The sequence below is a fragment of the Astyanax mexicanus genome, chromosome 6 (genome assembly GCF_023375975.1).
Source record: "Astyanax mexicanus isolate ESR-SI-001 chromosome 6, AstMex3_surface, whole genome shotgun sequence".
NCBI classification, from domain to species: Eukaryota; Metazoa; Chordata; class Actinopteri; order Characiformes; family Acestrorhamphidae; genus Astyanax; species Astyanax mexicanus.
Window position 1 is genome coordinate 7,148,620 of NC_064413.1, and position 25,762 is coordinate 7,174,381.

The following is a 25,762-nucleotide window of genomic DNA, read 5'->3' on the forward strand; positions in this document are numbered from 1 at the left end:
GAAGCAGCAATGCAGTGTTAGTAGTAGTATTAGTTTTTAAAACATCACTACAGTTTAATTGACAATTTCCTCTTTTTTACCCCTGTGTGCAGGAAGCTAGAACTCAATCTGAGCAACATGTTTTCATTTTCGTTTTAAGTGTTCTTTTATTATTCTTTATGGTTTCTACATGCTTTTCAGTGTGTTATTTAATGTAATGCCACTTACATATGATTTGTTGGCTCTGTTCTGCATCACAATGACAAAAAACAAAACAAATGGGAAACGTTAAGTTTTCTTCCTAGAAAAAAAAATATGATTACAATTTTGGGATTGAAATTATATTTATTGCGGTCTTAAAAATGATTTAACTTGACTTTTAAAAATGGTGCCAGAACCTCGCAAACATTATACCAACTTCTTATTGACTGACTCTTGCCATTGGCAGAGTCAGATTTTTTACTAGCTTCTGGACCAGTTTATTTACTCACCGTCAGTATGTTGTCACTTCCCTGGGCTACCTTAGGTTAATTCATAAAGCCAAGAGCATAATACTCAGAACTGCTTTCTCTGTGCTGGCTGTTTGTTGTACTGTTCATTCTATAGGTCTTTTTTTCTATTTAATTTTCTATAAGAATTTCAAATCTATATTTTACTTAAACACAATCAAATACAAGACTAAATACAAATTATTTTATTTAATGGACCCTAACTTTTAATGTAGAATTATTGTGCAAAGCAATTAATATTACAAAAAAGTACGATTTAGGCATAATAAAGTTTTGAAGGGGCACATATACTAAATTCAGTTTTTATGTGCTTTTGTGTTTCCAACTGGGCCTTGACTGCTCCTATAAAAACTCCAAGAGGGGGAAAAATGCCATTCCATTCGTTTTGACTGAATATGTTAAAATATTTTGGTGTGTCCAATCATATGAGCTGTTTGGATGCTCCCTTGTGATGTCACAATAAGGAAACCTGCATAGAACCCCTCTGGCCCCTCACCCCTCACCTGTCAACCCCACCAAAGCCCCACTAACAAGATTCACTAGATGAAGGAATGCCAGTTCAGGCATTTTGGTTGAGATCCTCAGACAGTACACAGCAGGATTAGCCAGCAGACTTTCTCTGAGGGAGGGATCTGTACCTACTGTCTGTGGAAACTTAAATATTGAATAATACGTTTTCTGCTTATATTGCGATTAAGCATGAACTAGCTTTTTTTTGTATTGCCCACAGACCTATTAAGTTTAACTATTTTAAGTTTTCAATAATCATTACTTACATAATTTAAGGAAACCTCTTGCCTTAAAAATGTTTTAGGTAAATTTGATTTATCCAGCCTACACAGTAACTCTAACGCTCACGCTTTATCACTTTTTCACATTTCATACTCCCACTCTTTTCGAAAACTCTCTTCTACACATACACACACTCACACACTCACTCACTCACTCACTCACTCTCTCTCTCTCTCTCTCTCTCTCTCTCTCTCTCTCTCTCTGCAGCTGTAACTCCTGCACTCCTAATGTCATTAACAGGTGCTTGTCCAAAATAGATCACTCTCACACATACACACACACACGCGCACATAGTCACATAGCTACACACACATAAACATATGTGGGCTGGCTGACGCACATACTTGTATATTTTTTTGTGCACACACTCGCACTCTCTCTCTCACACACACACACCAGCATTTACACATGATCTCACAAACACACCCAAACCATATTCCCCACTACTCCCCCCCCCCCCCCCCATGTGGACCCCCAGACTGGACCCTCCCTCTGTGTGTGTGTGTGTGTGTACGTGTGCTCGTGTGTGGTCTAACACACTCAGTCTCTCTTTCTGCGGAGCCTTGGGTACTTGATCCTCACAGCTTCACACACCCAGGGATCAGGTATGGTCTGATTTACAGCACACACACTGCTGTGTATGTTAGCATAAATGTGTGTTTCATACTTTTAATCCTTTATGGCTTTAATTTTATATATACATTTTTTAGCAAATATTCTATGTTTGTTCCCCAATTTTTTGGGGTGTTAATAAGTCATTTGAGCATATCAGTTGTACAATTTGAGCACCACTGCTTCTACATGATTGCTTTAGGAAGTTTTCTAATACATCATAATCCTGTCCTGAGACAACAAATGGATTGACATTTTTTTTGTAATAAATAAAAAAAAACTAAATTGGTCTTTAAAAAAACATATCTACTTTTTACATTTACATGCACTTAAATTATGAGTTTCTTTGATTTAACCAAATTGGAATATTGGATTATATCCTCTGGAATATAATCAAGAGGGATATGATGATCACAAGCAATCAGGCCAAGCTGAACTGCTTACATTTTTGCATTAGGAGTAAAGACATAAAGTCACGCAAAAGCAGTGTGTAAGACTGGTGGAGGAGAACATGATGCCAAGATGCATGAAAACTGTGATTAAAAACCAGGGTTATTCCACCAAATATTGATTTCTGAACTCTTAAAACTTTATGAATATGAACTTGTTTTCTTTGAGGTCTGAAAGCTCTGAGATCTTTTTTTTTTATTTCAGCCATTTCTCATTTTCTGAAAAATAAATGCTCTAAATGATAATATTGTAATTTGGAATTTAGGAGTAATGTCTGTAGTTTATAGAATAAAACCACAATGTTCATTTTACTCAAACATATACCTGTAAATACCAAAGAGTAACTGAAGTGGTCTCTTAATACTTCCAGAGCAGTACATGTTTTAATATATGATTTTTTGTGTCTTCTAAAATAAAATAAAAATTATATATATTTTTTCAATATGTCACATGGCTTTGGTTCCTGAAAGGATTGTTCCACCCTTAAAATAACTGTTAGCTCCATTTCTACCCATAATCAACTTTAACAGAACCATGTCTGTGATATTATATTTAAAAATCATAATAAAATATTGAGGGGATGAAATATTAATCCAGAACCATAGAGGGTTAAACAGTAAGACTGTAAGGCTTTTCTTCTGTATTCAGTGGGTGCTGAGGGGAATCTGCTGCTGTTTTATGGTGTTGGTTTGGTTGTGTTGGTGTAGATCCTGTCCTGGGCCTGCTGTACTTTAGGGATAGGAATAACGTGGAATCTTACGATACAAAATTATCGCGGTACTGTGATTCTGCGATACATTTAATACTCCTAAATTGGCAAATATCAGGAATTATGTATTTACTGGTGTTACAGAGTTTCAAAGAATTTCAAAACCAATATTCTTCACCACAGGCCTACGCTATTCATTCGATTATAACCACGCAAAGCCAGTAGTAAAGCCATAACTTTAGTGGCTTAAATTGGGAAGCGAGACTTTGGGAGTTTAGGAAAAATTCCACCAATTTGTTAGGGAAAAATAACATAAAAATCACTAATATTTGGAGATTTCTTTACTCTGTCCAGCGACACAAATATAATGTATAACGGGACTGTTACTTGATTCTAAATTTACATTAAACCAAATGGCAAAGAAATGTAAAATTTTGGTTGATACCAAACCCGAATAAAATCAAATAGCCAATACCATTTTTTTATTTGTTGAATTAATTTTGCAATAAATGAAATAGTATGTGTATAAAATATGTTTATTTATTAAAATGGATTTTGTGGTTTCCATTAATTGTTATTTATAGTTAAATAAATGTTAAATTAAATGTATTTTTGCTCTACTAACAAAACATCATTGTTTGTTTAGATTTCTGTTTAAAAAAACACCCTTTTTCCATTAATTGAAATTAAAGTCATTGTTTAATATAAATAAGTGTCTTTGTATTATGTTAAAAAAAATGTTTTAAATGTGCAACATTTTTTATGTCCCCACTTACCATTATTACACTTTATAATACTTGTCTATTTTAACTTTTTTTTGTCAAAATTAGTTATAATCAGTGTAAATGTATATTTGTTTATGTGTAAGGCCTGTCTGTACAGTGGTAAATATTACTTCCTTAATAAACAATATAAAAAAAAACAATAAAAAAAACCTAAACCAGACAAAATCGAATTGCAAATTTTGCAATAAAATTTTGCATTTAATGAAATAGTATGTTTATTTTGTGTTGCCTTTCAAAGCTTAATTGTTTGGCATTTTAGATTAATAAAAAAATATATATATAGTTTGTTTATTAAAATCCATTTTGTGGTTTTCATTAATGTTTAATGTGAATCCATTCATACATAAACCTTTCTAAGGTCTGACTGTAATGGCGGTAAATATTACTTCCTTAACTAACAAAGAAAGTAAAATAAAAATTAATGCGAATAATTTTAATTTAAAGTTAAATTGTATAACAAACTAAATATAGTTGTTTGGATTTTCATTAATTGAAATTACAGTTATCATTTAATATAAATAAGTGGCTTTGCATTATGATGTAAAAACTAACAAAAAATAAATACATTTTTTTAAAATAAGTTCTCTATTAGTAAACAGCAAACATATTTGCATTTTTACAACTGATCGTCATTACACATCAAATATACGTTTTATTTTTTTTTTTTTGCTGCTGCTAATACAACCACATATTTGTCTATTTTAACTAAATAAAAAGATATATATTTATTTAATTAATTCAGAATATGTATTTATTTGTCTTGTCTGTTCAGTTGTAAATATTACATGACGCTTAGGCCAAAAAAAAACAAAAAAAAAAACATGCAAAGTAATGAAAATTCAGGTTAGTCTAAGTTTATTTTGTCTTGCTTTTCTATTAAAACTATAAAAACACTTATAGTTTTTACTTATTTGACCAAATACTTAATATTCAGTATATTTATTATTTATAATATTTAGTTAAAAATGTATTATAATTTATACTTACTAAAACATTAATATTTAGTAATGTTTAATAATGTCTTAACTAGTGTTAATTAATAATTAGTTGATACATTGCTTAACATTTTATCAATGTTTATTACTGTCATAAGTACTGTTATTTTTTGCAATATATATTGCAATATTATTTGTTTGGTAGGTGAATTTCCTGGCTAAAAATGGTAAAATAAGCTCAGAGTCTGAATATTATTTACTGAACAATGATGCTCTTGAAATCACATTGTGCTTTGTTGGTGTTTCTCCTATAATATAAAAAAAAACTGTTAGATTTTTCAAGTTGTAGTTTTTAACAGTTTTTTCTTTGTAAAACAAGACAGAAATACAGTCAGTCATTTAATGTAATGTAATTATTGGTGAAAAATGGCAAAAGTAATGAAAAAAAGTTTTCTGTGTAAAAATGTTTTATTTTGTTCATTTTTGGTTTCAGACAAAAAAAATCCTAATTTTAACAGATTTCACCAGAAGTCTTGGGATAAATTAAACTAATTTCGTATATTCGTATATTCTCGTATATTTTAAATATTTCTGAACAATTAAACATTGCAATATACAAATTTCTCAATATCATGCAGCCCTACACCTTATCCGTTTTATATTGTAAGATTTTGTAAAGAAAAATGGGCTCAGTTTTGAGTGGTTTTGTTTTATTTGTGAGGATTTTTAGGAGTGTAATCTGACTCAGTGATTAGAACGGTATGTGGTGGATTAAATAGCAGGTGCAGTTATATATAGTATGTTGTGGATGCTGCAGTAGGCCTGTGTGTGTATGTAATGAAGTGTAAGTGAGATTAGCCGAGATGATAATTGATCTCTTCCAGTACGGCTGCCTGAACTGTTAAACACACCACCCTGCCTGCCGTCCGGCTCTGAGCTGCTGAAGAAGGAGTTTAGCTGTGAGGAAATTACAGCAGAATTTACTGCTTAATCACTAGGGGTTGCTATTTTTTACAACTCTGAACTTCTTAATTTTTGCACCAGGAGTGGCATAAGGTCACTCAAAAGCAGTGTGAAAGACTGGTGAAGAGCATGCCATAATATACACTGCTCAAAAAAATAAAGGGAACACTCAAATAACACAATATAACTCCAAGTAAATCAAACTTCTGTGAAATTAAACTGTCCACTTAGGAAGCAACACTGATTGACAATCAATTTCACCTGCTGTTGTGCAAATGGAATAGACAACAGGTGGAAATTATTGGCAATTAGCAAGACACACTCAATAAAGGAGTGGTTCTGCAGGTGGGGACCACAGACCACTTCTCAGAACCTATGCTGTCTGGCTGATGTTTTGGTCAGTTTTGAATATTGGTGGTGCTTTCACACTCGTGGTAGCATGAGATGGACTCTACAACCCACACAAGTGGCTCAGGTAGTGCAGCTCATCCAGGATGGCACATCAATGCGAGCTGTGGAAAGAAGGTTTGCTGTGTCTGTCAGCGTAGTGTCCAGAGGCTGGAGGCGCTACCAGGGGACAGGCCAGTACACCAGGAGACGTGGAGGAGGCCGTAGGAGGGCAACAACCCAGCAGCAGGACCGCTACCTCCGCCTTTGTGCAAGAAGGAACAGGAGGAGCACTGCCAGAGCCCTGCAAAATGACCTCCAGCAGGCCACAAATGTGCATGTGTCTGCACAAACGGTTAGAAACCGACTCCATGAGGATGGTATGAGGGCCCGACGTCCACAGATGGGTTGTTTCTTTGGAGGGCCGCACAGCCCTCCATGTGCTCACCAGAGGTAGCCTGACTGCCATTAGGTACCGAGATGAGATCCTCAGACACCTTGTGAGACCATATGCTGGTGCGGTTGGCCCTGGGTTCCTCCTAATGCAGGACAATGCTAGACCTCATGTGGCTGGAGTGTGTCAGCAGTTCCTGCAAGATGAAGGCATTGAAGCTATGGACTGGCCCGCCCGTTCCCCAGACCTGAATCCGATTGAGCACATCTGGGACATCATGTCTCGCTCCATCCACCAACGTCACGTTGCACCACAGACTGTCCAGGAGTTGGCGGATGCTTTAGTCCAGGTCTGGGAGGAGATCCCTCAGGAGACCATCCGCCACCTCATCAGGAGCATGCCCAGGCGTTGTAGGGAGGTCATACAGGCACGTGGAGGCCACACACAATACTGAGCCTCATTTTGACTTGTTTTAAGGACATTACATTAAAGTTGGATCAGCCTGTAGTGTGCTTTTTCACTTTAATTTTGTGTGTGGCTCCAAATCCAGGCCTCCATTGGTTAATAAATTTGATTTCCATTGATGATTTTTGTGTGATTTTGTTGTCAGCACATTCAACTTTGTACAGAACAAAGTATTCAATGAGAATATTTCATTCATTCAGATCTAGGATGTGTTATTTGAGTGTTCCCTTTATTTTTTTGAGCAGTGTATTTAAACTGTGATTAAAAATCAGGTTTATTCTATCAAATATTGATTTATGAACCTTTAAAACATTATTATTGTTGTTTCTAAATAAATATGAACTTGTTTTCTTTGCATTATTTAAAGTCTGAAATCGCTACCTATTTTTTATTATTTTGATAATTATTAATTTTCTAAAAAAATGCTCTAAATTACAATATTTTATTTAGAATTTGTGAGAAATGTTGCCTGTAGTTTATAGAATAAAAAACTGGGTGTTAATTTTATCAAATATATACATATAAATAGCAAAATCAGACAAACTTATGATTTTAAAGTGGTCTCTTAATTACATATAACATTTTACATAAAATATTTATATTATATAAATAAATTACATTTATATGTATACCCCAACTGTATAATCTTTCTCTCTTCCTCTTTCTTTACACTTCTCCTCTCTTTCCCCCTTTTTTAAAACTATCTTACTTCCTTTTTCTCTTTCTCTCTCATCCTCTTCCTTTTTGATTCCATATTTCATCTTCTCTGACTTTCTCTCTCCTCCTTAATCTCTCGTTCAGATTACCTCTTTACCTCTTTCTCTCGTTCTCTTCTACAGTCTCTCTCTCTGATTCTCTTATTTGTTTACTCGAACTCCATCTTCTATATTGTCTCTTTTTTTCTATAAGGTTTTCTTTTATTTTTCTTACTTGCTATTTGACTCTTGTTCTCTCTTTCTTAATTCCTCTTTCTTCCCCCCTTTTTCAGACTACCTTACTCCCTCTTTTTCTCCTCCACGTCCTCTCTACTTTTTTCTCTCTTTTACAAACTACATTGCTCTCTATCTCTCTCATAGAGGACATTGCTCTCTCTATTTTTCTACTATTTTCCTCAATTTCTCCCCTTTTCTAACTACCTTACTACCTCTTTTTCTCTCTTTTATCTTATCGCTACCTTTTACGCTTTAATATTTTTCTCCCTTCTTCTTTTTTGATTTTGTCTCTCCCCCTTACTCTCTCTCACTCAGATTATCTCACTACCTCTTTCTCTCCTTCTCTTTCTCTGTCTTTCTCTACCTGTCTTATTCTCTCGTTTGTTCACTCCAACTCCGTCCTCTGTATTCTCTCTTTTCCTATTATGTTTTCTTTTCTCTCTCTTTTTTGCTATTTGAATCTCTTGTTTTCTCTTTCTCAATTCCTCTTTCTTCCTCTCTTTTTTAGACTACCTCACTCCCTCTTTTTCTCCCCCTCGTCCTCTCTTCTTCTCTCTCTCTTTTACAGACTACATTGCTTGCTATCTCTCTCTTTCTCTACCCCTTTCCTCTTTTTCTTTCTCCTTTTTTAAAAACTACCTCACTACCTCTTTTTCTTACTCTTATACTTTCTCCTACTTTTACTGTTTAATTGTATTCTGTCTTCTTTCTCTTCCTCAATCTCTCTCTTTCTGATTCTCTCGTTTGTTCACTGCAACTCCTTCCTCTGTACTTTCTCTCTCTTTTCCTATTAGGTTTTCTTCTCTCTTTCCCTCTTTCTTACTATTTTACTCTCTGCTTGTCTCTTTCTCATTTGTTATTTCTTCCTTTTTTTAGACTACCTCACTTCCTATTTTTTCCCTCTCTTCCTTTCTCTTTCTTTAATCAGATAACCTTACTAACCCTTTCTTTCCTTCTCTTTCTCTACCTTTCCCCTTTATACCCTTCTGACTCTCTCTTTTAATTCGCTCCAACTCTATTCTCATCTCTCTCTTTCTATTGTTTCCTCTCTTTCTTTCTGTAGAACTCTCTCTTTCCTGCTCTTCAAATAGCTTACTCCCCCTTTCTTGCTCTACTTTCAAATTCCCCTCTTTCTCTTATATTTTACTGTATTTCTTTTTCTCTGACTTTCTCCTCCTTAGTCGTTCTCTCATACTCTCTCTCTCTCTCTCTCTCTCTCTCATACATTGCTCACTTTCTCTTTCTGTCTCTATCACTCTCTCGTAGAGGACATTTATCTCTCTATATATTATTTTTCTCTCTTTCTTTCTCGATTTTTCTAACTACCTCACCACCTCTTTTTCTCTCACTTTACTCTTTAATTTTTCTTCTTCTGTATTTCATCTTCTCTGACATTCTCTCTCCTTCTTATTCTCTCCACTTGTCTCTTTCTCATTTCCTCTTTTTTCTCTCTTTTTCAGACTACCTTACTCCCTCTTTTTCTTCCCCCATCCTATCTCTCTCTCTCTTTCAATCAGATAACCTCAATAACTGTTTCTTTCTTTTTTTATCCTATCTCTTCCCTTTCTACCCTTCTGAATCTCTCTAACTCTATTCTCAACATTCTCTCTCTCTTTCTATTATGTTTCCTCTCTCTCTCTCTCTCTCTCTTTTTCTGTATAACTCTCTCTTTCCCCCTCTCTTAGACTAGACCACATCACCCCCCCCCCTTTCGTGCACTTCTTTCTAATTCCCTTCTTTCCCTCAACTTTTATTCTATTTTTTATTTTTTCTGACTTTCTTCTTCTCAGTCTTTCTCTCACAGGAATTACCTCACTACCCTCCTTCTCTTCCACTCTCTCTCTCTCTCTCTCTCTCTCTCTCTCTCTCTCTCTGCTGTGTTAGTCTTGTCTCTCTGTCAAGTCGTATAATCCTCCATAAATCACCCACCTCTTCTCTTATATTAGGTTAACAATCACACACACACACACACACAGCATGCTGAGTGTAATATGTAGGTATTTGTGTGGTACACAGTTGGCTCAGATCACACGTGGTGGGCTAAAGGAGAGTTAGTGTGAGGAGGTAAAATGAGGCGGGTGGGCCGGCTGTGATGCCGAGGCCGTGCTCCCCCTGACCTGCATTAATCTGCGGGACGCTGGCTGACCGGCAGCGGGCTTTGTAAAAATAGGTGAGCGGGATCAGGTACGAGGTATTATTGGCTCGTGATGCATTTTCCATGGATCAGGCCATCAGCACCGGGCTTGATCTGGCCGACCGGATCAGTTATGAAAATAACCTGCTTATAGCGAGAACTTCACAGCTCTGAACCCAGAGAATCTGCAGGCTTTGGTTCTGTGAGAACATTGTTGAACTTGCTTCTGGGCCAACAGTAGATATTAGGAGCTGCTTAAACCTTGGAGGCAGGCTAATGCTACTGTAAACACAGAGTAGATTTAGAAAACTGTGTAAACCAAAGACTCTCAAAAGCAAGGCCAAATTCCAAATAAAAATATTGTCATTTAGAGCATTTATTTGCAGGAAAATAACAAAAAAGATGAAGAATTATATAAGTAACGTTTTAATTTTTGGTCCAATATTTGGTGGAACAACCCTAATTTTTAATCACAGTTTTCATGCATCTTGGCATGTTCTCCTCCACCAGTCTTACACACTGCTTTTGGATAACTTTATGCCTTTACTCCTGGTGCAAAAATTCATGCAGTTCAGTTTGGTTTGATGGCTTGTGATCATCCATCTTTCTCTTGATTATATTCTATTATATAGAATATTATATAGAGGTTTTCAAATTGATAAAATCAAAGAAACTCATAATTTTTAAGTGGTCTCTTATTTTTTTTCAGAGTTGTATATGATGAAAGGCACGGCCTGTTTTGCCATCTCATTTTTCTCTTCTAAAATGTTTTTCCATCTCCAGTGTTTTCCTAATTTCCAAGTCTCTAATTTAGAGAGTTATCAATCGTGTACCTCACAGCTTGATTTAAGGCGTGTCAGTGTGTCTTTGCTATCGTAACAACGGGAAAAGTATATATTAACTAATCATGGGTGTGTTTTGGGCATAACATGCAATAAACCAACCAGCGTGTCCCTTGCCATTCCCTTTAACCCTTGTGTGGTGTTCATATTTGTGTTACTCGTTTACTTTGTTATTTGTATTTAATTCAGCAAAATTAAGCAATTTTACATTAAAATGCTTTACACATGCTTGCTTCCCCTAGATTGCAAGCAATATAAACAGCTTACATGGTTAATATTTGCCCTTTACCTTTCTTATGTTACCTTTCTTTCAAAAAGTGCTACTCTTTTTTTATTAGTTTTTTAATAAAATGTAAAAGAAAATGAATTAAACTCAAGATATGAGTAGAAAATTTGTTTAATTTCAAATTTACAAATGAAGCAATGTTTATTAGCCCTTGGCCAAACATACTGTATGTAATATAAATGGTTGGGGGGGGGGGGGGCAGTGTGTGTTTATCAAAAATGGGTTTTGATATATGTTTTTCACAAAAAATGAGCCAATGCCAATGAGTTTGAGTTAGAAAAAATATTTTTTTTGTATCATTTGATGAAAAATGAAAACGAACACCACACAAGGGTTAAGAACCAGGTGCTCTCTGACTTTGGTGGATTGCTATTTTAACAGTGCAGCTACCTGGACATTTCCAACATGACCTGCTCATTTCCTATGTTTTAAACATCTTTTTCTTTTTTGTTTTTTAGGGTCATCAAAAAGCTTCGAAAAGCTTCTGGTTCCTACGGATCTAAAAGGCTTTTATCCTTCCTCCTTTCATCCCTTGATTCATCCTGTTATTCATCTGAACCTCCACCTCCGCCATGTTTTAGCTCGTTTTTTTATGCTTATAAAATAAGATTCTATAATAACTCAGTATTATAATGAGATAAATGTCTTGTAAGTAATAATGAGAAGTAAAATATATTAATAATAAATATATACAATAACTGTTGCAGAATATTGTAATATTCTTGGATTCATAACTACATAGCGAGGCTAGAGTTTGGCCATGTGGTCCAACTTCTTCATGCAGCAGGAGGACGAGGGGCGGATGGGCGTGGCCTCTGCGGGCGGGGCAGGGGGTATGGGAGGCCGGGGGGGTAAGAGGGCCAGGCCCCCTCGCATGAACGAAAGCCAGGAGGGGAAGATAAAGCTGGCGTTCTTCGTGGTGGTGGTGGGCGTGGTGCTGTCCGTGCTGGGCTTGGGGACGGAGTTCTGGGTGGAGCTTTCTCAGCCCAAACACTTCCAGAACAACCAGACCTGCAAGATGGCTCATTATGGCCTGTGGAAGAGCTGCGTCAGGACGCTGTGGGTGATGGACATCGACCCAGAAAGGCAGAGCTGCGGACCAGCAGAACTTCCTGGAGGTGAGCCGACCGCTTTCAGATCTCTTATAAGCTTACATTTTTATTAGGGGATTTTGAGTGGTCCAGCGTCCTTATAATCAGGAGATCCTTGGTTCGAATCCTGGTCATGCAGCTTGCCATCAGCTGCTGGAGCCCAGAGAGAGCACAATTGGCCTTGCTCTCTCTCTTTGGGTGGGTAGATGGAGCTCTCTCCCCACATCACTCTTAAAGGGTGATGTCGCTCAGCACAGGACGTCTGTGAGCTGATGTATCAGAACTGAGAAGCACTTTCCTCCGAGCGCGCTGTGATGCTATGTAGCAGCAGCAGTTGGAAAAGAGGTGGTTGCTGACTTTACATGGATCTGAGGAGGCATGTGCTAGTCATCACACTCCTGGTGTTGTGTTGGAAGAAAATAGGGAAAAAAATATAAATAAATGATTATAAAACATTTAATTAATATGTTTATATAGATTAATTAATCACAGAACAACTAACTCGCTAAAAGTTTTCTGACCTTCATAACTGAAGACCAGAGTAACGTCCAGACACATCATACACACAACATACCAAACAGATAAACTACCTAATATTATTCTGCTATCAAAAAAATTAAACTTGGAATACACTTAGAATCAGGGCTAATGTGTGCCTCGTTTTTATTGCAAATGAATTGCATTACCATGTTTACAGAGTCTGGAGTTCAGAAGGCTGATTACTTTGTATTTATGCTGAAATGTAGGCTCTTTTGTTGTCGAAGTTGTCAAAGGTGGAATATGGAGCTACAGTGCCGTGAAACATGATGTGCTCCTTACAAATTGCATTTTTCAAACGATCAAAACCACTTTAATATCAGACAAAGATAATAAGTTAATATAAAAATCACTTTTTAAAATGATGATTTCATTTATTAAGAAAAAAATCTATTCAAATCAACCTGGCCCTATTCGAAAAAGTAATTAACTGTTATTAACCACATTTTTAGAAAAGTTACGTTCAAATTCACTACTAACCACACTCAGGCCTGATTACTGCCAGACCTGAAGAATCAAGAAATCACTTAAATAGAACCTGTCTGACAACGTGAAGCAGATACAAGTTCTCAAAATGCAACACATTATGCCCCAAGCTGACGAAATTCAAGAACAGGTGAGGTAACTAAATTATTGATTATCTATCAGTCTGGAAAAGGTTACAAAGTCATCTCTAAAGCTTTGTGACTCCAGCGAACCACAGTGAGAGCTTTTATTTACTAATGGAGAAAACATGGAGCACTGGTGAACCTTCCCAGGAGTGGCTGTTCAACCGAAATTATTCCAAAAGGTCATGGACAACTCATTCAGGAGGCCACACACGAAAAAAAAATAGGACAACATCTAAAGAACTGCAGGTCTCACTTTCCTTAGTTAAGGTCAGTGTTAATGATTCAATGATAAGAAAGAGACTGGGTGAAAATGGTCTCCATAAGAGAGCTCCAAGTTGAAAACCATTGCTGATCAAAAAGAACACAACATCTCATCTCACATTTGCGAACAAACATATTGATGATCCCTTAGACTTTAGGAAACAATTCTGTTGACGAGATAAAAGTGGAACTTTTTGGAAAAAGACCATCAAGTCAAACATGGTGGTGTTAGTGTGATGGTCTGGTGCTGCTTTGCTGCTATAGGACCTGATAGAAATATGAAATTTGCACTCTACTAGAAAATCCCAAAGGGGAATATCCGTATCAGTTTGTGACCTCAAGCTCAGGTGTACTTGGGTTCTGCAGCAGGAAAATGATCCAAAGCACACAAACAAGTCCACAAAATGAAGGTTTTGGAGTGGCCTAATCAAAATCTGATTAAGGTGCTGTGGCATGATCTTAAAAAGACTGTTTATGCTGGAAAACATCCAGTGTAGCTGAATTAAAAACAATTCTGTAAAGAAGAGTGGCCACAGATATAAAAGACTTATAAGACTTAACGCTTTTTCAGGGCTATATTGGTTTGGATAGATTTAAAAGAATGAAATTATGATTCAAAAACTGCTTTTTATATTTAGTCAGTTTGTCAATCTGGAAAATATTTCATTTTAAAAGCATCAAAACTAACCTAAGATATTTTAATACAGTAAAAAAGGCTCTGCAAGACACAACGCCAGACTAAAATATTTTTTTTTCGATTTGGGATTATAAAATAACCCTAGAAAAGTTGTTTTTATAACAGTAAGCTGGATTTCTAATTCTAGTAAAATGTGTGTTAATAAGTGTCAGTTGTAACTGACTGTAGGCTGTGGGAAAGGAAGAGAACAGGCCTGGAAACACTCCAGTATCTCTTGAGTAGTGATAATTCTACTAAATTTTCTCTCAGTGCGTATAAAAATTTCCCCTTTTTTTCTTCATTACATTAAATAAGTATTAGGCTAAAAGATGCAACAATGTGTGCGGTGAGTGATCTAATATATGGGGAATATAAATACATTGTGCTAATCAAGCTAAATATAGCTTACCATTGTGTAATTATACAAAATTATACACCAATATTATGACTAATGTTACTAATAATGACAATAATAGCATGCATCTGGTATATCTGTGATCTGGTACATTATGCAACAGTATGCATATGTATGGATCTGGGTTAGCAGGCTCCGTCACAATACGCATAATTTCCCCTTAAAGAGACAACGCATCTCATCAACCCTGGAAGAAGAAAAAAAACAACCAACATTGTAGCACACTTTTATTTTTATTCAGTTTTAATACTGTAGAATTATAATATCATATTTACCATTATATATACTCCAATAATAGAACTGCCTTAATGTTCATATAATATAGCGCCAGTTAGTTTGGACTCATTTTGGGTTTTTTTTCATTATTTTAAAATGTTCTGCATTGTACATTTATAGTAAATAGTGATTTAAACTATGATAAAGCATATGTCATTATTTATTACATAAAAAAATGTTAAACAAAACAGAATATGTTTTATATTTTAGATTCTTCATAGTATCACCTCTTGCTTAGATGACAACTTTGCACATCTCGGCTGGATTTTCTCAGTCAGATTTATGAGGTAGAGTCACCTGGAATTCAGGCTTTCAGTTAACAGCTGTGCTGAACTCATCAAGAGTTAATGACTTGAAATTCTTGTCTCTTAATAAAGTGTTTGAGAGCATCAGTTGTAAAGTAGTGAAGAGGTAGAGTTACAGGTATACAGTGAATAGTGAATATTTGAATAATGTTCTAATCCATTAGCATTAGCCACTAACCACTAAGCGCTAGCTCTTTTTTCTTTATTTAGAGGTGAGTATTATTGGATTGTAACCTGCTGCTAACTCCAGCTAGCACTGCTGGAGCAGCATTAACATTAGCCACTAAATGAGCACTAGCTAAGCACTGGCTCTTTTAATAAACAATAGGGGTGATCTTGTTACAGTACATACTGATGTTCATGTTCACTATTATACATATCATTTGTTGTAAACAGTGTGTATAGACAGTACTGATTGCAGTATAGGTTACAATGTCTGTAAATGAAGTTATTTTGGATTTAATACATCAATATATAGATAGGAAACTCTACACTCTCCAATCTGCTATTGATTATTACAGAACTGTGACCTTCATCATTCCACCATTCTGCTCATCAATAAGTGACCAATCACAGACGGGAGTGGGTGGTTCTGAGTTCATTTGGCTGCTGTTTTGCAGCAGTTCTGGTGCATTTAGTTCTGAACAAGTGGGATTAATATTACAGCACACTCATAACTGCACCATCATCATCTTCACTGCAGCAAAAAAGTGCTCCTACAGCATGGGGGGGGGGGGGGGGGGGGAAGAGAGAGAGATTAATAATTTAAAAAATAAGCACTAATGTTGCTCCCACATGGAGAGTAGGCCACAGTGCTTTAGCTACTATTAAGTGATTTAAGGTAAAATAAGTAGTTTAGAAATTCCAGGGTTCAGTCAACTTTTTGGGACAATTTATATACACTGTATAAACGAATACTGAAGGCATCCAGATTATGAAGGAACACATAAGGAATCATGTAGTAACTTAAAACAAACTGTTAAACAAACCAAAATACATTTAGGTTGATCTTATCTGGGGAACTGTTTGTTAACTTGCGGTTTCTGAGGCTGGTAACTCTGATAAACTTATTCTGTACAACAGAGGTAACTCTTGCTCTTCCTTTCCTGTAGGAGTCCTGATGAGAGCCAGTTCTATCATAACATTTTTGATGATCTTTGCGACTCCACTTAAGGATATTTCAAAAGTTCTAGAATTTTTTCAGATTGACTGACCTTCATTTTTTAAAGTAATTTTTTCTTTATTTAGTTGAGAGGTTCTTGTCATAATCTGGATTAGAACATTATTCAAACAGAGTTATTCACTGTATACCTGTAACTCTACCTCTTCACAACTTTACAACTGATGCTTTCAAACACATTAAGAGGCAAGAAATTCAAGTAATTAACTCTTGATGAGTTCAGCACAGCTGTTAACTGAAAGCCTGAATACCTCATAAAGCTGACTGAGAAAATGCAACCAAAATGTGTAAAGCTGTCATCTAAGCAAGAGGTGCTACTTTAAAAAAATGTAAAATATAAAATATATTCTGTTTTGTTTAACACTTTTTTGTTTACTAAATAATTCCATATGTTTTTTTTATCATAGTTTGTAGTATTATTCTGCATTTTAAAATAATGAATAAAAAAAATAATAACAATTCAAAGTGTGTCCAAACCAGTGACTGGTACTGTATGTATGAGAGGATTTAATTGCATTCAATCACACAAGAGGGGTCAGCTACAGATGTTAGATGATTAGTTCTGTCACTTCAACTAATCCCAAAGGAGTTGTATGGAGCTCCATCACTGCAGAGAGAGGCCTTCAGCTGTAGATCAGCCAAGGCTGTGGGGGAATTACTGTATTTTCAACTGTAAAACATGGGGGTGGATGCATTATGCTTTGAACACAATCCAGTTAACCCTACGTTTATGTGGAATTGTGATAACAGCAGTTTTTAATCATGCTTAACTATCCAAAAGTAAATAAACAAGAATCTTCTTACTAAATTTGAAGCCTTTAATACTACTACTGGGACCATGACAGATTTAAACAGGCAAGTCATTAAAAACACTTTCTTATTTACAGTGACAGCCTTGTAAGAGGCAAAAAAGTACAACAGACAACAGTATTAAGACAGAGGACAGTCTTCCTCAGCTTCCTGTAATTGGTCTGAAAATCTGAACCCTCTAAAAAAGTGTTTAACATTGAAGGTGAACTGGACTTTGATTCAGTAGATCCGGAACGAGAACACCTCTTTGAGTTGGACCAAACTCTGGTTCTTTGATCCAGATTGTGGTTCACGCCCCCTTTTCACACCTGCTACATTGTTTTAGACCCAAACTGAAAAGTCCAAAAGTCGGGACAAAAACACAGCAGATGTAAAATTATCAGAAATTAGGTACCTGGGCGGATCATCTAGCAGCCAATTACCACAAAAAAACACATATTCTCATTTTCTTTCTTTTTGTGATTTTTCACAATGTAGATTTAATATTGAAGACTATATTAATGGTATACAGGAACGTGTGCAGGATTATTCTGTTAAACAAACCAAAATATGTTTTATACTTTAGATTCTTCTAAGTAGTACATTTATCTTTGAGGACAGATCTGATCTAATCTCAATGTCTTCATAGTTATGATTTCTCAGCGTCTTGAAGGAAGGAGTTCCTGGAGGTGCTGAACAATAGTTGCTGCTTTTACGTTGTGAATCTCCAGCTCATCCCAATTAAATCACCTCAAATCACCATCTCTTTTGATCAGGTTTAGATCAGGGGATTACTGCTTACTACAAAATACAATATGTGTCCCTTAAATGTTTTCATGTCTTTATTATTAATCTAGAATGTAGACAATTAATATAATAATAAAAAAATAAAGAAAAGCATTGAATGAGTAAATGGAAAATTAGTAATTTTCCATTATTGTTCTATCTATCTATTGTTCTATTTCTATGTATGTCCACTCCACCAGTTAAGCTTAGCCTATGTTAAAATTAAGATTTTTTCCCTGTCATTTTAAAGTTTAAAACAGGTCATTTTGACTCAAAATAACAACAGGAGGGCTAAATAGCCACACATTCTATAGCTCTACTCTTCCAGGAAGGCTTTACACTCATTTTACACTGACATGCCAAGGTCATGGGGCAGGAACTAGTGTCACTAGACAGAACAGAATTAGCAGCGCTTAGACAGCTGGGCCACTTCAGAACCCCTGTTTTAAGAAGCTCTTCTTTCTATGGAATACAAGAAATTATTATTTTACAAGCTACTGTATCCCTAAAGCCAGCATCAAGCTGATTTCCAGTCTGTAAGTGATAATCTACACTGGCATGCCAAATATCATGGGACTCCGGACTAGTATCATGTCTCACTGAAGCTTAAGAATGCTGCACTGCCCTGTGGGATATGTTTGTGGGGTTTCAAGTAATGAAGTGCAAATACTTTGTTACCTTACTTAAGAAGAAATGTTGGTTATCTATACTTTACTGTACTATCTATCTATCTATCTATCTATCTATCTATCTATCTATCTATCTATCTATCTATCTATCTATCTATCTATCTATCTATCTATCTATCTATCTATCTATCTACCTACCTACCTACCTACCTACCTACCTACCTACCTCTCTACTCCATATATTTGCACAGTTATCTGAACTTTGTGCTTTATAATTTTTGTATTTAAATTCTTTTTTTCACTGTTTTCATAGTTTTAGTCTTTTAGCATTTAAAGAAACCCACACATCCATTCATTGTCCTACACATACAAAACATATACTGTCACTGTCCAATGAAAACCATGTGTCTCCAAAACAGTAACTTCACAGAAAAGAGATAAACAATCTTAACTTTAAATGGAAGTCAGTGTAAAAAGAGTTTTTTTTTTATTTTAGGTTATTTTGGGGAATTTCTATTGGTCCATTTAAAGAAATGTTGACTGTAAAAAAAGTTTGTTCAAATTAACTAAAGTTAGTCAGAGTTATCTTTTCTATCTCTGGAATTTGGTTTTGTATTTATGGACTTCTTATATAGGGTCGCCATTCATTTATGTATTAAATGAATAAATATAATTAATATAAATATATTTTTTGCAATATATTTTTTTGATATATATTTAGCTCTATATTCTACCTTCAGTAACCTGGAAATACACCACCAGCTGTGTGTGTTTGTGTGTGTGCGCACAAGAGAAAGATAATGTGAGAGTTTTTAAAAAATGTAAAAAAAAAAAAAAAATGGAAGGAGTATTTTGGGAGGGGCACTGGGTGATGTATGGGTTTAGGTGCGGAGCAGAAGGGAGAGCTGATTGGGCTCAGCTGTGGGTCTCTGAAAGTGTTGAGATGCAGATGGTTGGATGTCACCAGGGGGGCAGTTTTATTGATTGGCTCATTTGCATATTCTGATGTGTCTGTGTATCAAAGTACACAAAGTACACAGCATCCTCGCCTATAGCACAGTTAAACCTGTGAGGGCGCTGCAGAGGCGAAAATGACCGCAATAAAAGTGTTTTTTAGGAAAGTTTAGGAAATGTTTCTAAAAATATTAAGCAGTTTCATTATTTTTCAACACATTTTTACATTACATTACATTACATTAAATTTGACAGACGCTTTTTTCCAAAGCGACTTACAATAGTCAAGTACAAAAATAATAGAATTTAAAGGTAAAAACATTTTTAGATAGGGCTTAAAGGAGGTTGAAGGGAAATAATGGGATAGAGAAGTGAAGGAGGGGAAGAAGGAAATGAGGTTAGAAGTAGTTAGTGAGTTAGAGGTGTTAGGAGAGTAAATGCTCTTTGAAGAGCTCTGTCTTCAGGAGTTTATTAAAGATAGTGAGAGATTCTCCTGATCTGGTAGTAGAAGGTAGTTAGTCAGAGGTGTTAGGAGAGTAAGTGCTCTTTGAAGAGCTCTGTCTTCAGGAGTTTATTAAAGATAGTGAGAGATTCTCCTGATCTGGTAGTAGAAGGTAGTTAGTTAGAGGTGTTAGGAGAGTAAGTGCTCTTTGAAGAGCTCAGTCTTCAGGAGTTTATTAAAGATAGCGAGAGATTCTCCTGATCTGGTAGTGGAAGGTAGTTTGTTTGAGGTGTTAGGAGAGTAAGTGCTCTTTGAAGAGCTCAGTCTTCATGAGTTTATTAAAGATAGTGAGAGATTCTCCTGATCTGGTAGTAGAAGGTAGTTAGTTAGAGGTGTTAGGAGAGTAAGTGCTCTTTGAAGAGCTCTGTCTTCAGGAGTTTATTAAAGACAGTGAGAGATTCTCCTGATCTGGTAGTGGAAGGTAGTTTGTTCCACCATTGGGGAACTCTGTATGAGAATTTCAGCTATTAATGACAAAAATATGATTTAGGGTTTAGTTCATCTTTAATCTGCCCCTGGCTTTAACACAACATACCATCCCCTCCCTCCCCCCCACTGCATTTCTGTCCCCATCACTTGTGCATTGAGTGCATCGAGTACACATTAATCATTAGTCAACACTGAAATTTGTAGATGATCATTTTTATATTATTTTTATATCGTTTTTGCTTATATTGGCGGTAGTTTGTATTTATATGTAATGTATATTTGCTCTAATCAAGCAGATCCAGCACAGCACACTCTTTTCTCCAAACCTAGAATCCAGGAATGTTCAGTTTTCCATGACATGAGCTTCTCTTTTCCCCGCCGCCTCTGTCATCCTCCTCTTCCATCTGCCTTCTTATGTTCCCTCCCACTCCATCTGCTTCTGTGTGTGTGTGTGTGTGTGTGTGTGTGCGCGCGCGAGTCTCACACATGCAAGACTGTGTCCTCGTAGCACATTAATACACAATGACCCTCGCAGGCTTTACAGCAGAGATGAAGTGCATTTTTCTGTCTCTTTCTCTTCCCTTTCATCCTACATCCCTCCCTTCCTCCATCTCTCTCTCTCTCTCTCTCTCTCTCTCTCTCTCTCTCTCAGAATCCAACTGTACATACTTCAAGTTCTACACCACAGGAGAAAATGCAGTCATTTTTAACAAAACAACAGATAAAAGTAAGAGGCTCATCCCAACATCCCCAGATCACTCATTCTATCTTCATCCTTCTCTTCTCTTATCTTCTCCAGCTGTTCTTCCTTTTCTCCCTTCTATTCCATCATCTTCTGTATATCCTATATATATATTTCTCTTCTTCTTTCTTCTTTTATCTTCTCATTCCTTCTCTTATCTAAATTTCTTCTCCTTCTCATTTCCTATTTTTTCTTCTTATGTCTTTTCTTTTCCCTGTTGGTCTCTTCTCTATTCTCTATCTATATCTCTATATCTCCTTTTTCTCTTTATTCTCTTGTCCTATCCTATTTTGGTACCACTTTAAAATAAGACTACCTTTATAAAGGGTTTATAAATGGTTTACAATCAGTTTATTAATGGTTACTAATTGAGTTGTAAATGCCTTAAAACTCATTAATAATCAGTTATAACACATACGTAAAAGGGAAACAATATAGATGGCTGTGGGTTCACTATTTGGCAAACAAGAGGTCATTGTTGCCCTTTCTACGTATGTGTTATAACTGAATAGCAACCATTAATAAACTAATTGTAAACCATTTATAAACCCTTTATAAAGGTAGTCTTATTTTAAAGTGGCATCTCTATTTTCATTTCATTTTATTCTTCTTTTCTATTTTCCTTTTCCCCTTTTATCTTTTTATTCTCTTTTCATTTGGTATTCTTTCTTCTTTTCTCTTTTCCTCTTTTCTCCTCTATTCTCTTTTATTTTCTTTCTTTTTTTTGGTCTCTTCTTCTAGCCTATTGTCTCTAATTGTATCTTCTTTTCCCTTCTCTTTTTGTCTCTTCATCTTTCCTTTTCTTACCTATTTTCTCTTATCTTGTCTTTTGTTTTCTTCTCTTCCCTTCTAATTTTTTCTATTCTTTTTTCTTTTCCTCATCTGCTCTCATCTCATTTCTTGTCTTCTCTTTTTCACTCTTTATCTATCTTTTAAAAAATATTTATTTTTCCTATTTTTTTCTTTTTAATTCTCTTCTAATTTATTCTCTCTTAATTCGTCTCGTCTGCTCTTCCTTTGCTCTTTTTATTAATTTGTATTGTTTCATCTACTCTCCTCTCTTCTCTTATTATCTCTTTGAATCTCCTTTTCTCTTTTTCTCTCCGTTTCTTGTTTTTTATTCTTTCTCAATGATTCTGTTTTGATCTAGCTTATCTTCTTGTATTTTCCCTTGTCTTTGTGCCTCTTCTCCACGTTTCATTTCTCATCTCCACTTTTTTGTTTTCTTCATTCGTCTCATTTATCTAATCTAGTCTTATTCTTTGTCTCTTTCTCTGGTTCAGATCTGAGTTTAGGCACTGCGATGTTGTCGGTCATCAGTCTGTTTTTGATGGGGATGGGCTCTGTGTGTATCGTCATGTCTCTGAGTAAAGGTGTTCCCTTCCTCCTGAAGCCGGCCGCCGTCTGCTTCCTTATCTCAGGTCAGTCTCGTCCACGAGAGGTTTTAAAACACTGGAATATAATGACACACTTCTTTACCACACTGTAGGCCTTCCCTAAACTCTTCTCTTTTCTTATAATTTCTCTCAGGCCTCCTGATCTTCCTGTCCATCGCAGTTTTCCACCAGTCGGTGTTGTCGTTGTTGGCAAGTGACCACAGCATCCCCCTGCATCACGAGCTGTCCTGGTCAGTGGCGTGCGTCGGCTCAGCCGGGGCCATCCTCATAGTCGGCGCCATCTTCTTTCTGTTGCTCTCTTTTCCCTTCAATCTTCTAGAGAAATGCACGGGACAGAAAAGAAACAGCAACCCCTAGAGGCCTGGAGGACCTTATATATTTAAACCTGACAAACTGTATAAATGTAAAGAGTGACAGTAGAGGCAGTTAAAAAAATGGCTAATAGATAATATCTGGCTTTGAAAAAGCTTTGAAAAGTATATTAGGTAACGCTTTATAATACAGCCCGCGTTTTAGAGGGTAAGTACTGTGTACTTACAGAGTAAGAATGGTAAAACACTGTACACTACATAATACAGCCCAACGCTCCCTGTTGTTTCTGAGAATTTACTGAGTAATAATTAGTAATACTAACAACAGTTAAAATCAGGTGAGGTTTGGGTTTATTAAACATTAATATAAAACATTGTGGTTTATGTGTATTAATAAATACATTTTCTTTAAAATCTCAGCATTCCTGATTGTGTTATTGAAGATACATAAATATTATTGGATTTTAGTCTTGACATTACCAACTATACATTTTCTTCCTGCTCCACCCTCACTGTTTTTAGCTGCTCCACCCTTGACAGTTTGAAAAGCATAAATCAAATTCCCATCTCCTTTACAAACTCATAAAATTATTAGAATAATAAATTGATTCCCTGGAGTGTGACTGGAAAGATGCCTTCATAATTGCCATGCCAAAATTTGATTAGGGAAAAAAAAAGTTTAGGGAAACTGTACCTATATTTAAGTACGAGTAGGACCCCATACGTATTTTGTATTTACTGATTCATAGAGAACAGCAACACCATAAGTGTTGGAAAGGTACAAGGTAAGTTTTATAAAGTTACCTATTTTTTACACTCTTGTTCCTATTTGTACTTTTTATACGAACAGTTAAGTACTTATAGGACCCAGTAAGTATTTTGAATGTACTGGTTTATCCAGAGAAGTTACACCGTAAGTAAAGGGAATCAACCCTCTAAAACGCGGGCTGTATTATAAAGCGTTACTGTATATTTTTACCTCTTGGCCACAACATACACTATTTGAAGAAAAATCTTGAGACACCTATAAATTCATTGAAATTAAAGTTATTAAATTAAAATTAAACTCCCCAACTCACCCCAAATGTACTGGATGGAGCACCAGCATCATTCCAGAGACCACAGACCTTCCACTGCTCCACAGCTCAGTGCTGTGCGAATTGTTGCCAAAACTTTCATTTTTGTTTATCTGCTCATAAGCTGTATTTGTGCATTTGCATATCTGTTTTTACCAATGGATGCATTAAAAGGGGTGTCTACAAACATTTGGAAACATAGTGCATCTTGTGTCCACCAGACGCTTAATTCTTCTGCTCATTATTTATTTTTTATGGCTGTATCTTATTGAGGAAAAACATTATGTCACCATAACACCACCTTAGCAACCACTTAGAAACAACGTAGCAACCAAAACAGATACCATAGCAACCACTTAGCAACACCATAGCAGTTTTTGCCTCATTTCTATAAAATTGAGTCCATGCCTTCCATGCCATTTTACCTATGGTAATTCTGTAGGAAAGAACACTGGAACAGGAGCAGTAATAGTAGCATTTTTACATTTTTACAGTTTCTGTTAGCATGTTAGCGTGAGCATGTTAGCAACCGGCACTTGCTGTAGAAAAGAAAGACCCAGTTCTGATGGTGTAACATTCCACAGCATTTAAAGTTATATTCACTTTCTTTAATATTTCATGACATTTTCATAGCACTATACATTACTTACTGTACATCTAATATAGCGCATATCTTTTTTTTGGGTTAGCCATTAAAAAATGTTGCTGTGAGATCTCTGTCAGTTGCAGTTGGAATGCTGATTAAGTTGTTAGCATGTTAGCTTAATAAGGCTTAATTGGCTTTTTTTTTCATACTATACAGCAGTAAAACTTTAAGAACTTGTGGGAAGGTTGTTGGGTAGTTGCCTATCAGTGCAGTGTGAATACAATAAAATGATACATACATAGTCACTAATATAAATGCTAAAAACTGCTCTTTGTCATAGATTAAAGTGTAGCCTACACAAGTATGATTTATAGGGGAGGAGTTATAAATACCTACACCTACTTATTTACTTTTTTCCTTCTTCATTTTCTTCATTTTTTCTCTTTATACTGTGATAAGCGTGCAATAATATATTTTTTAAATAGTCTATACCAGTACCAGTCAAAAGTTGACACACCTTCTCATTAACTTTTTTATTGTTTATTTTATTTTCCTACATTGTAAATGAATACTAAAGTGATCCAGACTATAAAGGATTACATAAGGAATCGTGTTGTAACCTAAAAGTGTTAAACAAACCAAAATACTCTGTGAAGAAGCATTTAGGTGCTCTTATCCAGGAAGCTGAGGCTGGTAACTCAGGAACAGAGGAAACTCTTGCATTTCCTTTTCTGTGGCTGTCCTGATGAGAGCCAGTTTCATCAAAACGTTTTTGATGGTCTTTGCGACTGAACTTGAGGAGACTTTCAAAGTTCACGATTTTTTTCTTTCGGATTTACTGACCTTTGTTTCTTTAGTATTATTATATTTTTCTTTTCTTCGTTGAGTAGTTCTTGCCATAATATGGATTAGAACATTACTGTATTTTACAGATTATAAGGCGCAACGTGTTATAAGGCGCATTTTAAACCACAATAGTAATAGCCTTGTTTCCCCTCTAATGGAGAAGCTGGAGGAAGGGCTTAGGTAAACAAA

General features: G+C 35.7%; 1 protein-coding gene across 1 annotated transcript; it reads left to right on the forward strand.

Annotated features, from left to right (window-relative positions):
* Positions 1–1,781: 1,781 nt before the first annotated feature.
* On the forward strand, positions 1,782–24,395 carry cacng6b (calcium channel, voltage-dependent, gamma subunit 6b). The gene is made up of 5 exons (XM_007256463.4): positions 1,782–1,885; positions 11,633–12,292; positions 21,268–21,342; positions 22,641–22,778; positions 22,888–24,395. The coding sequence occupies exons 2-5, from the start codon at positions 11,935–11,937 to the stop codon at positions 23,109–23,111; spliced, it is 795 nt and encodes a 264-aa protein (XP_007256525.1). The 5' UTR covers positions 1,782–1,885; positions 11,633–11,934; the 3' UTR covers positions 23,112–24,395.
* Positions 24,396–25,762: the final 1,367 nt, after the last annotated feature.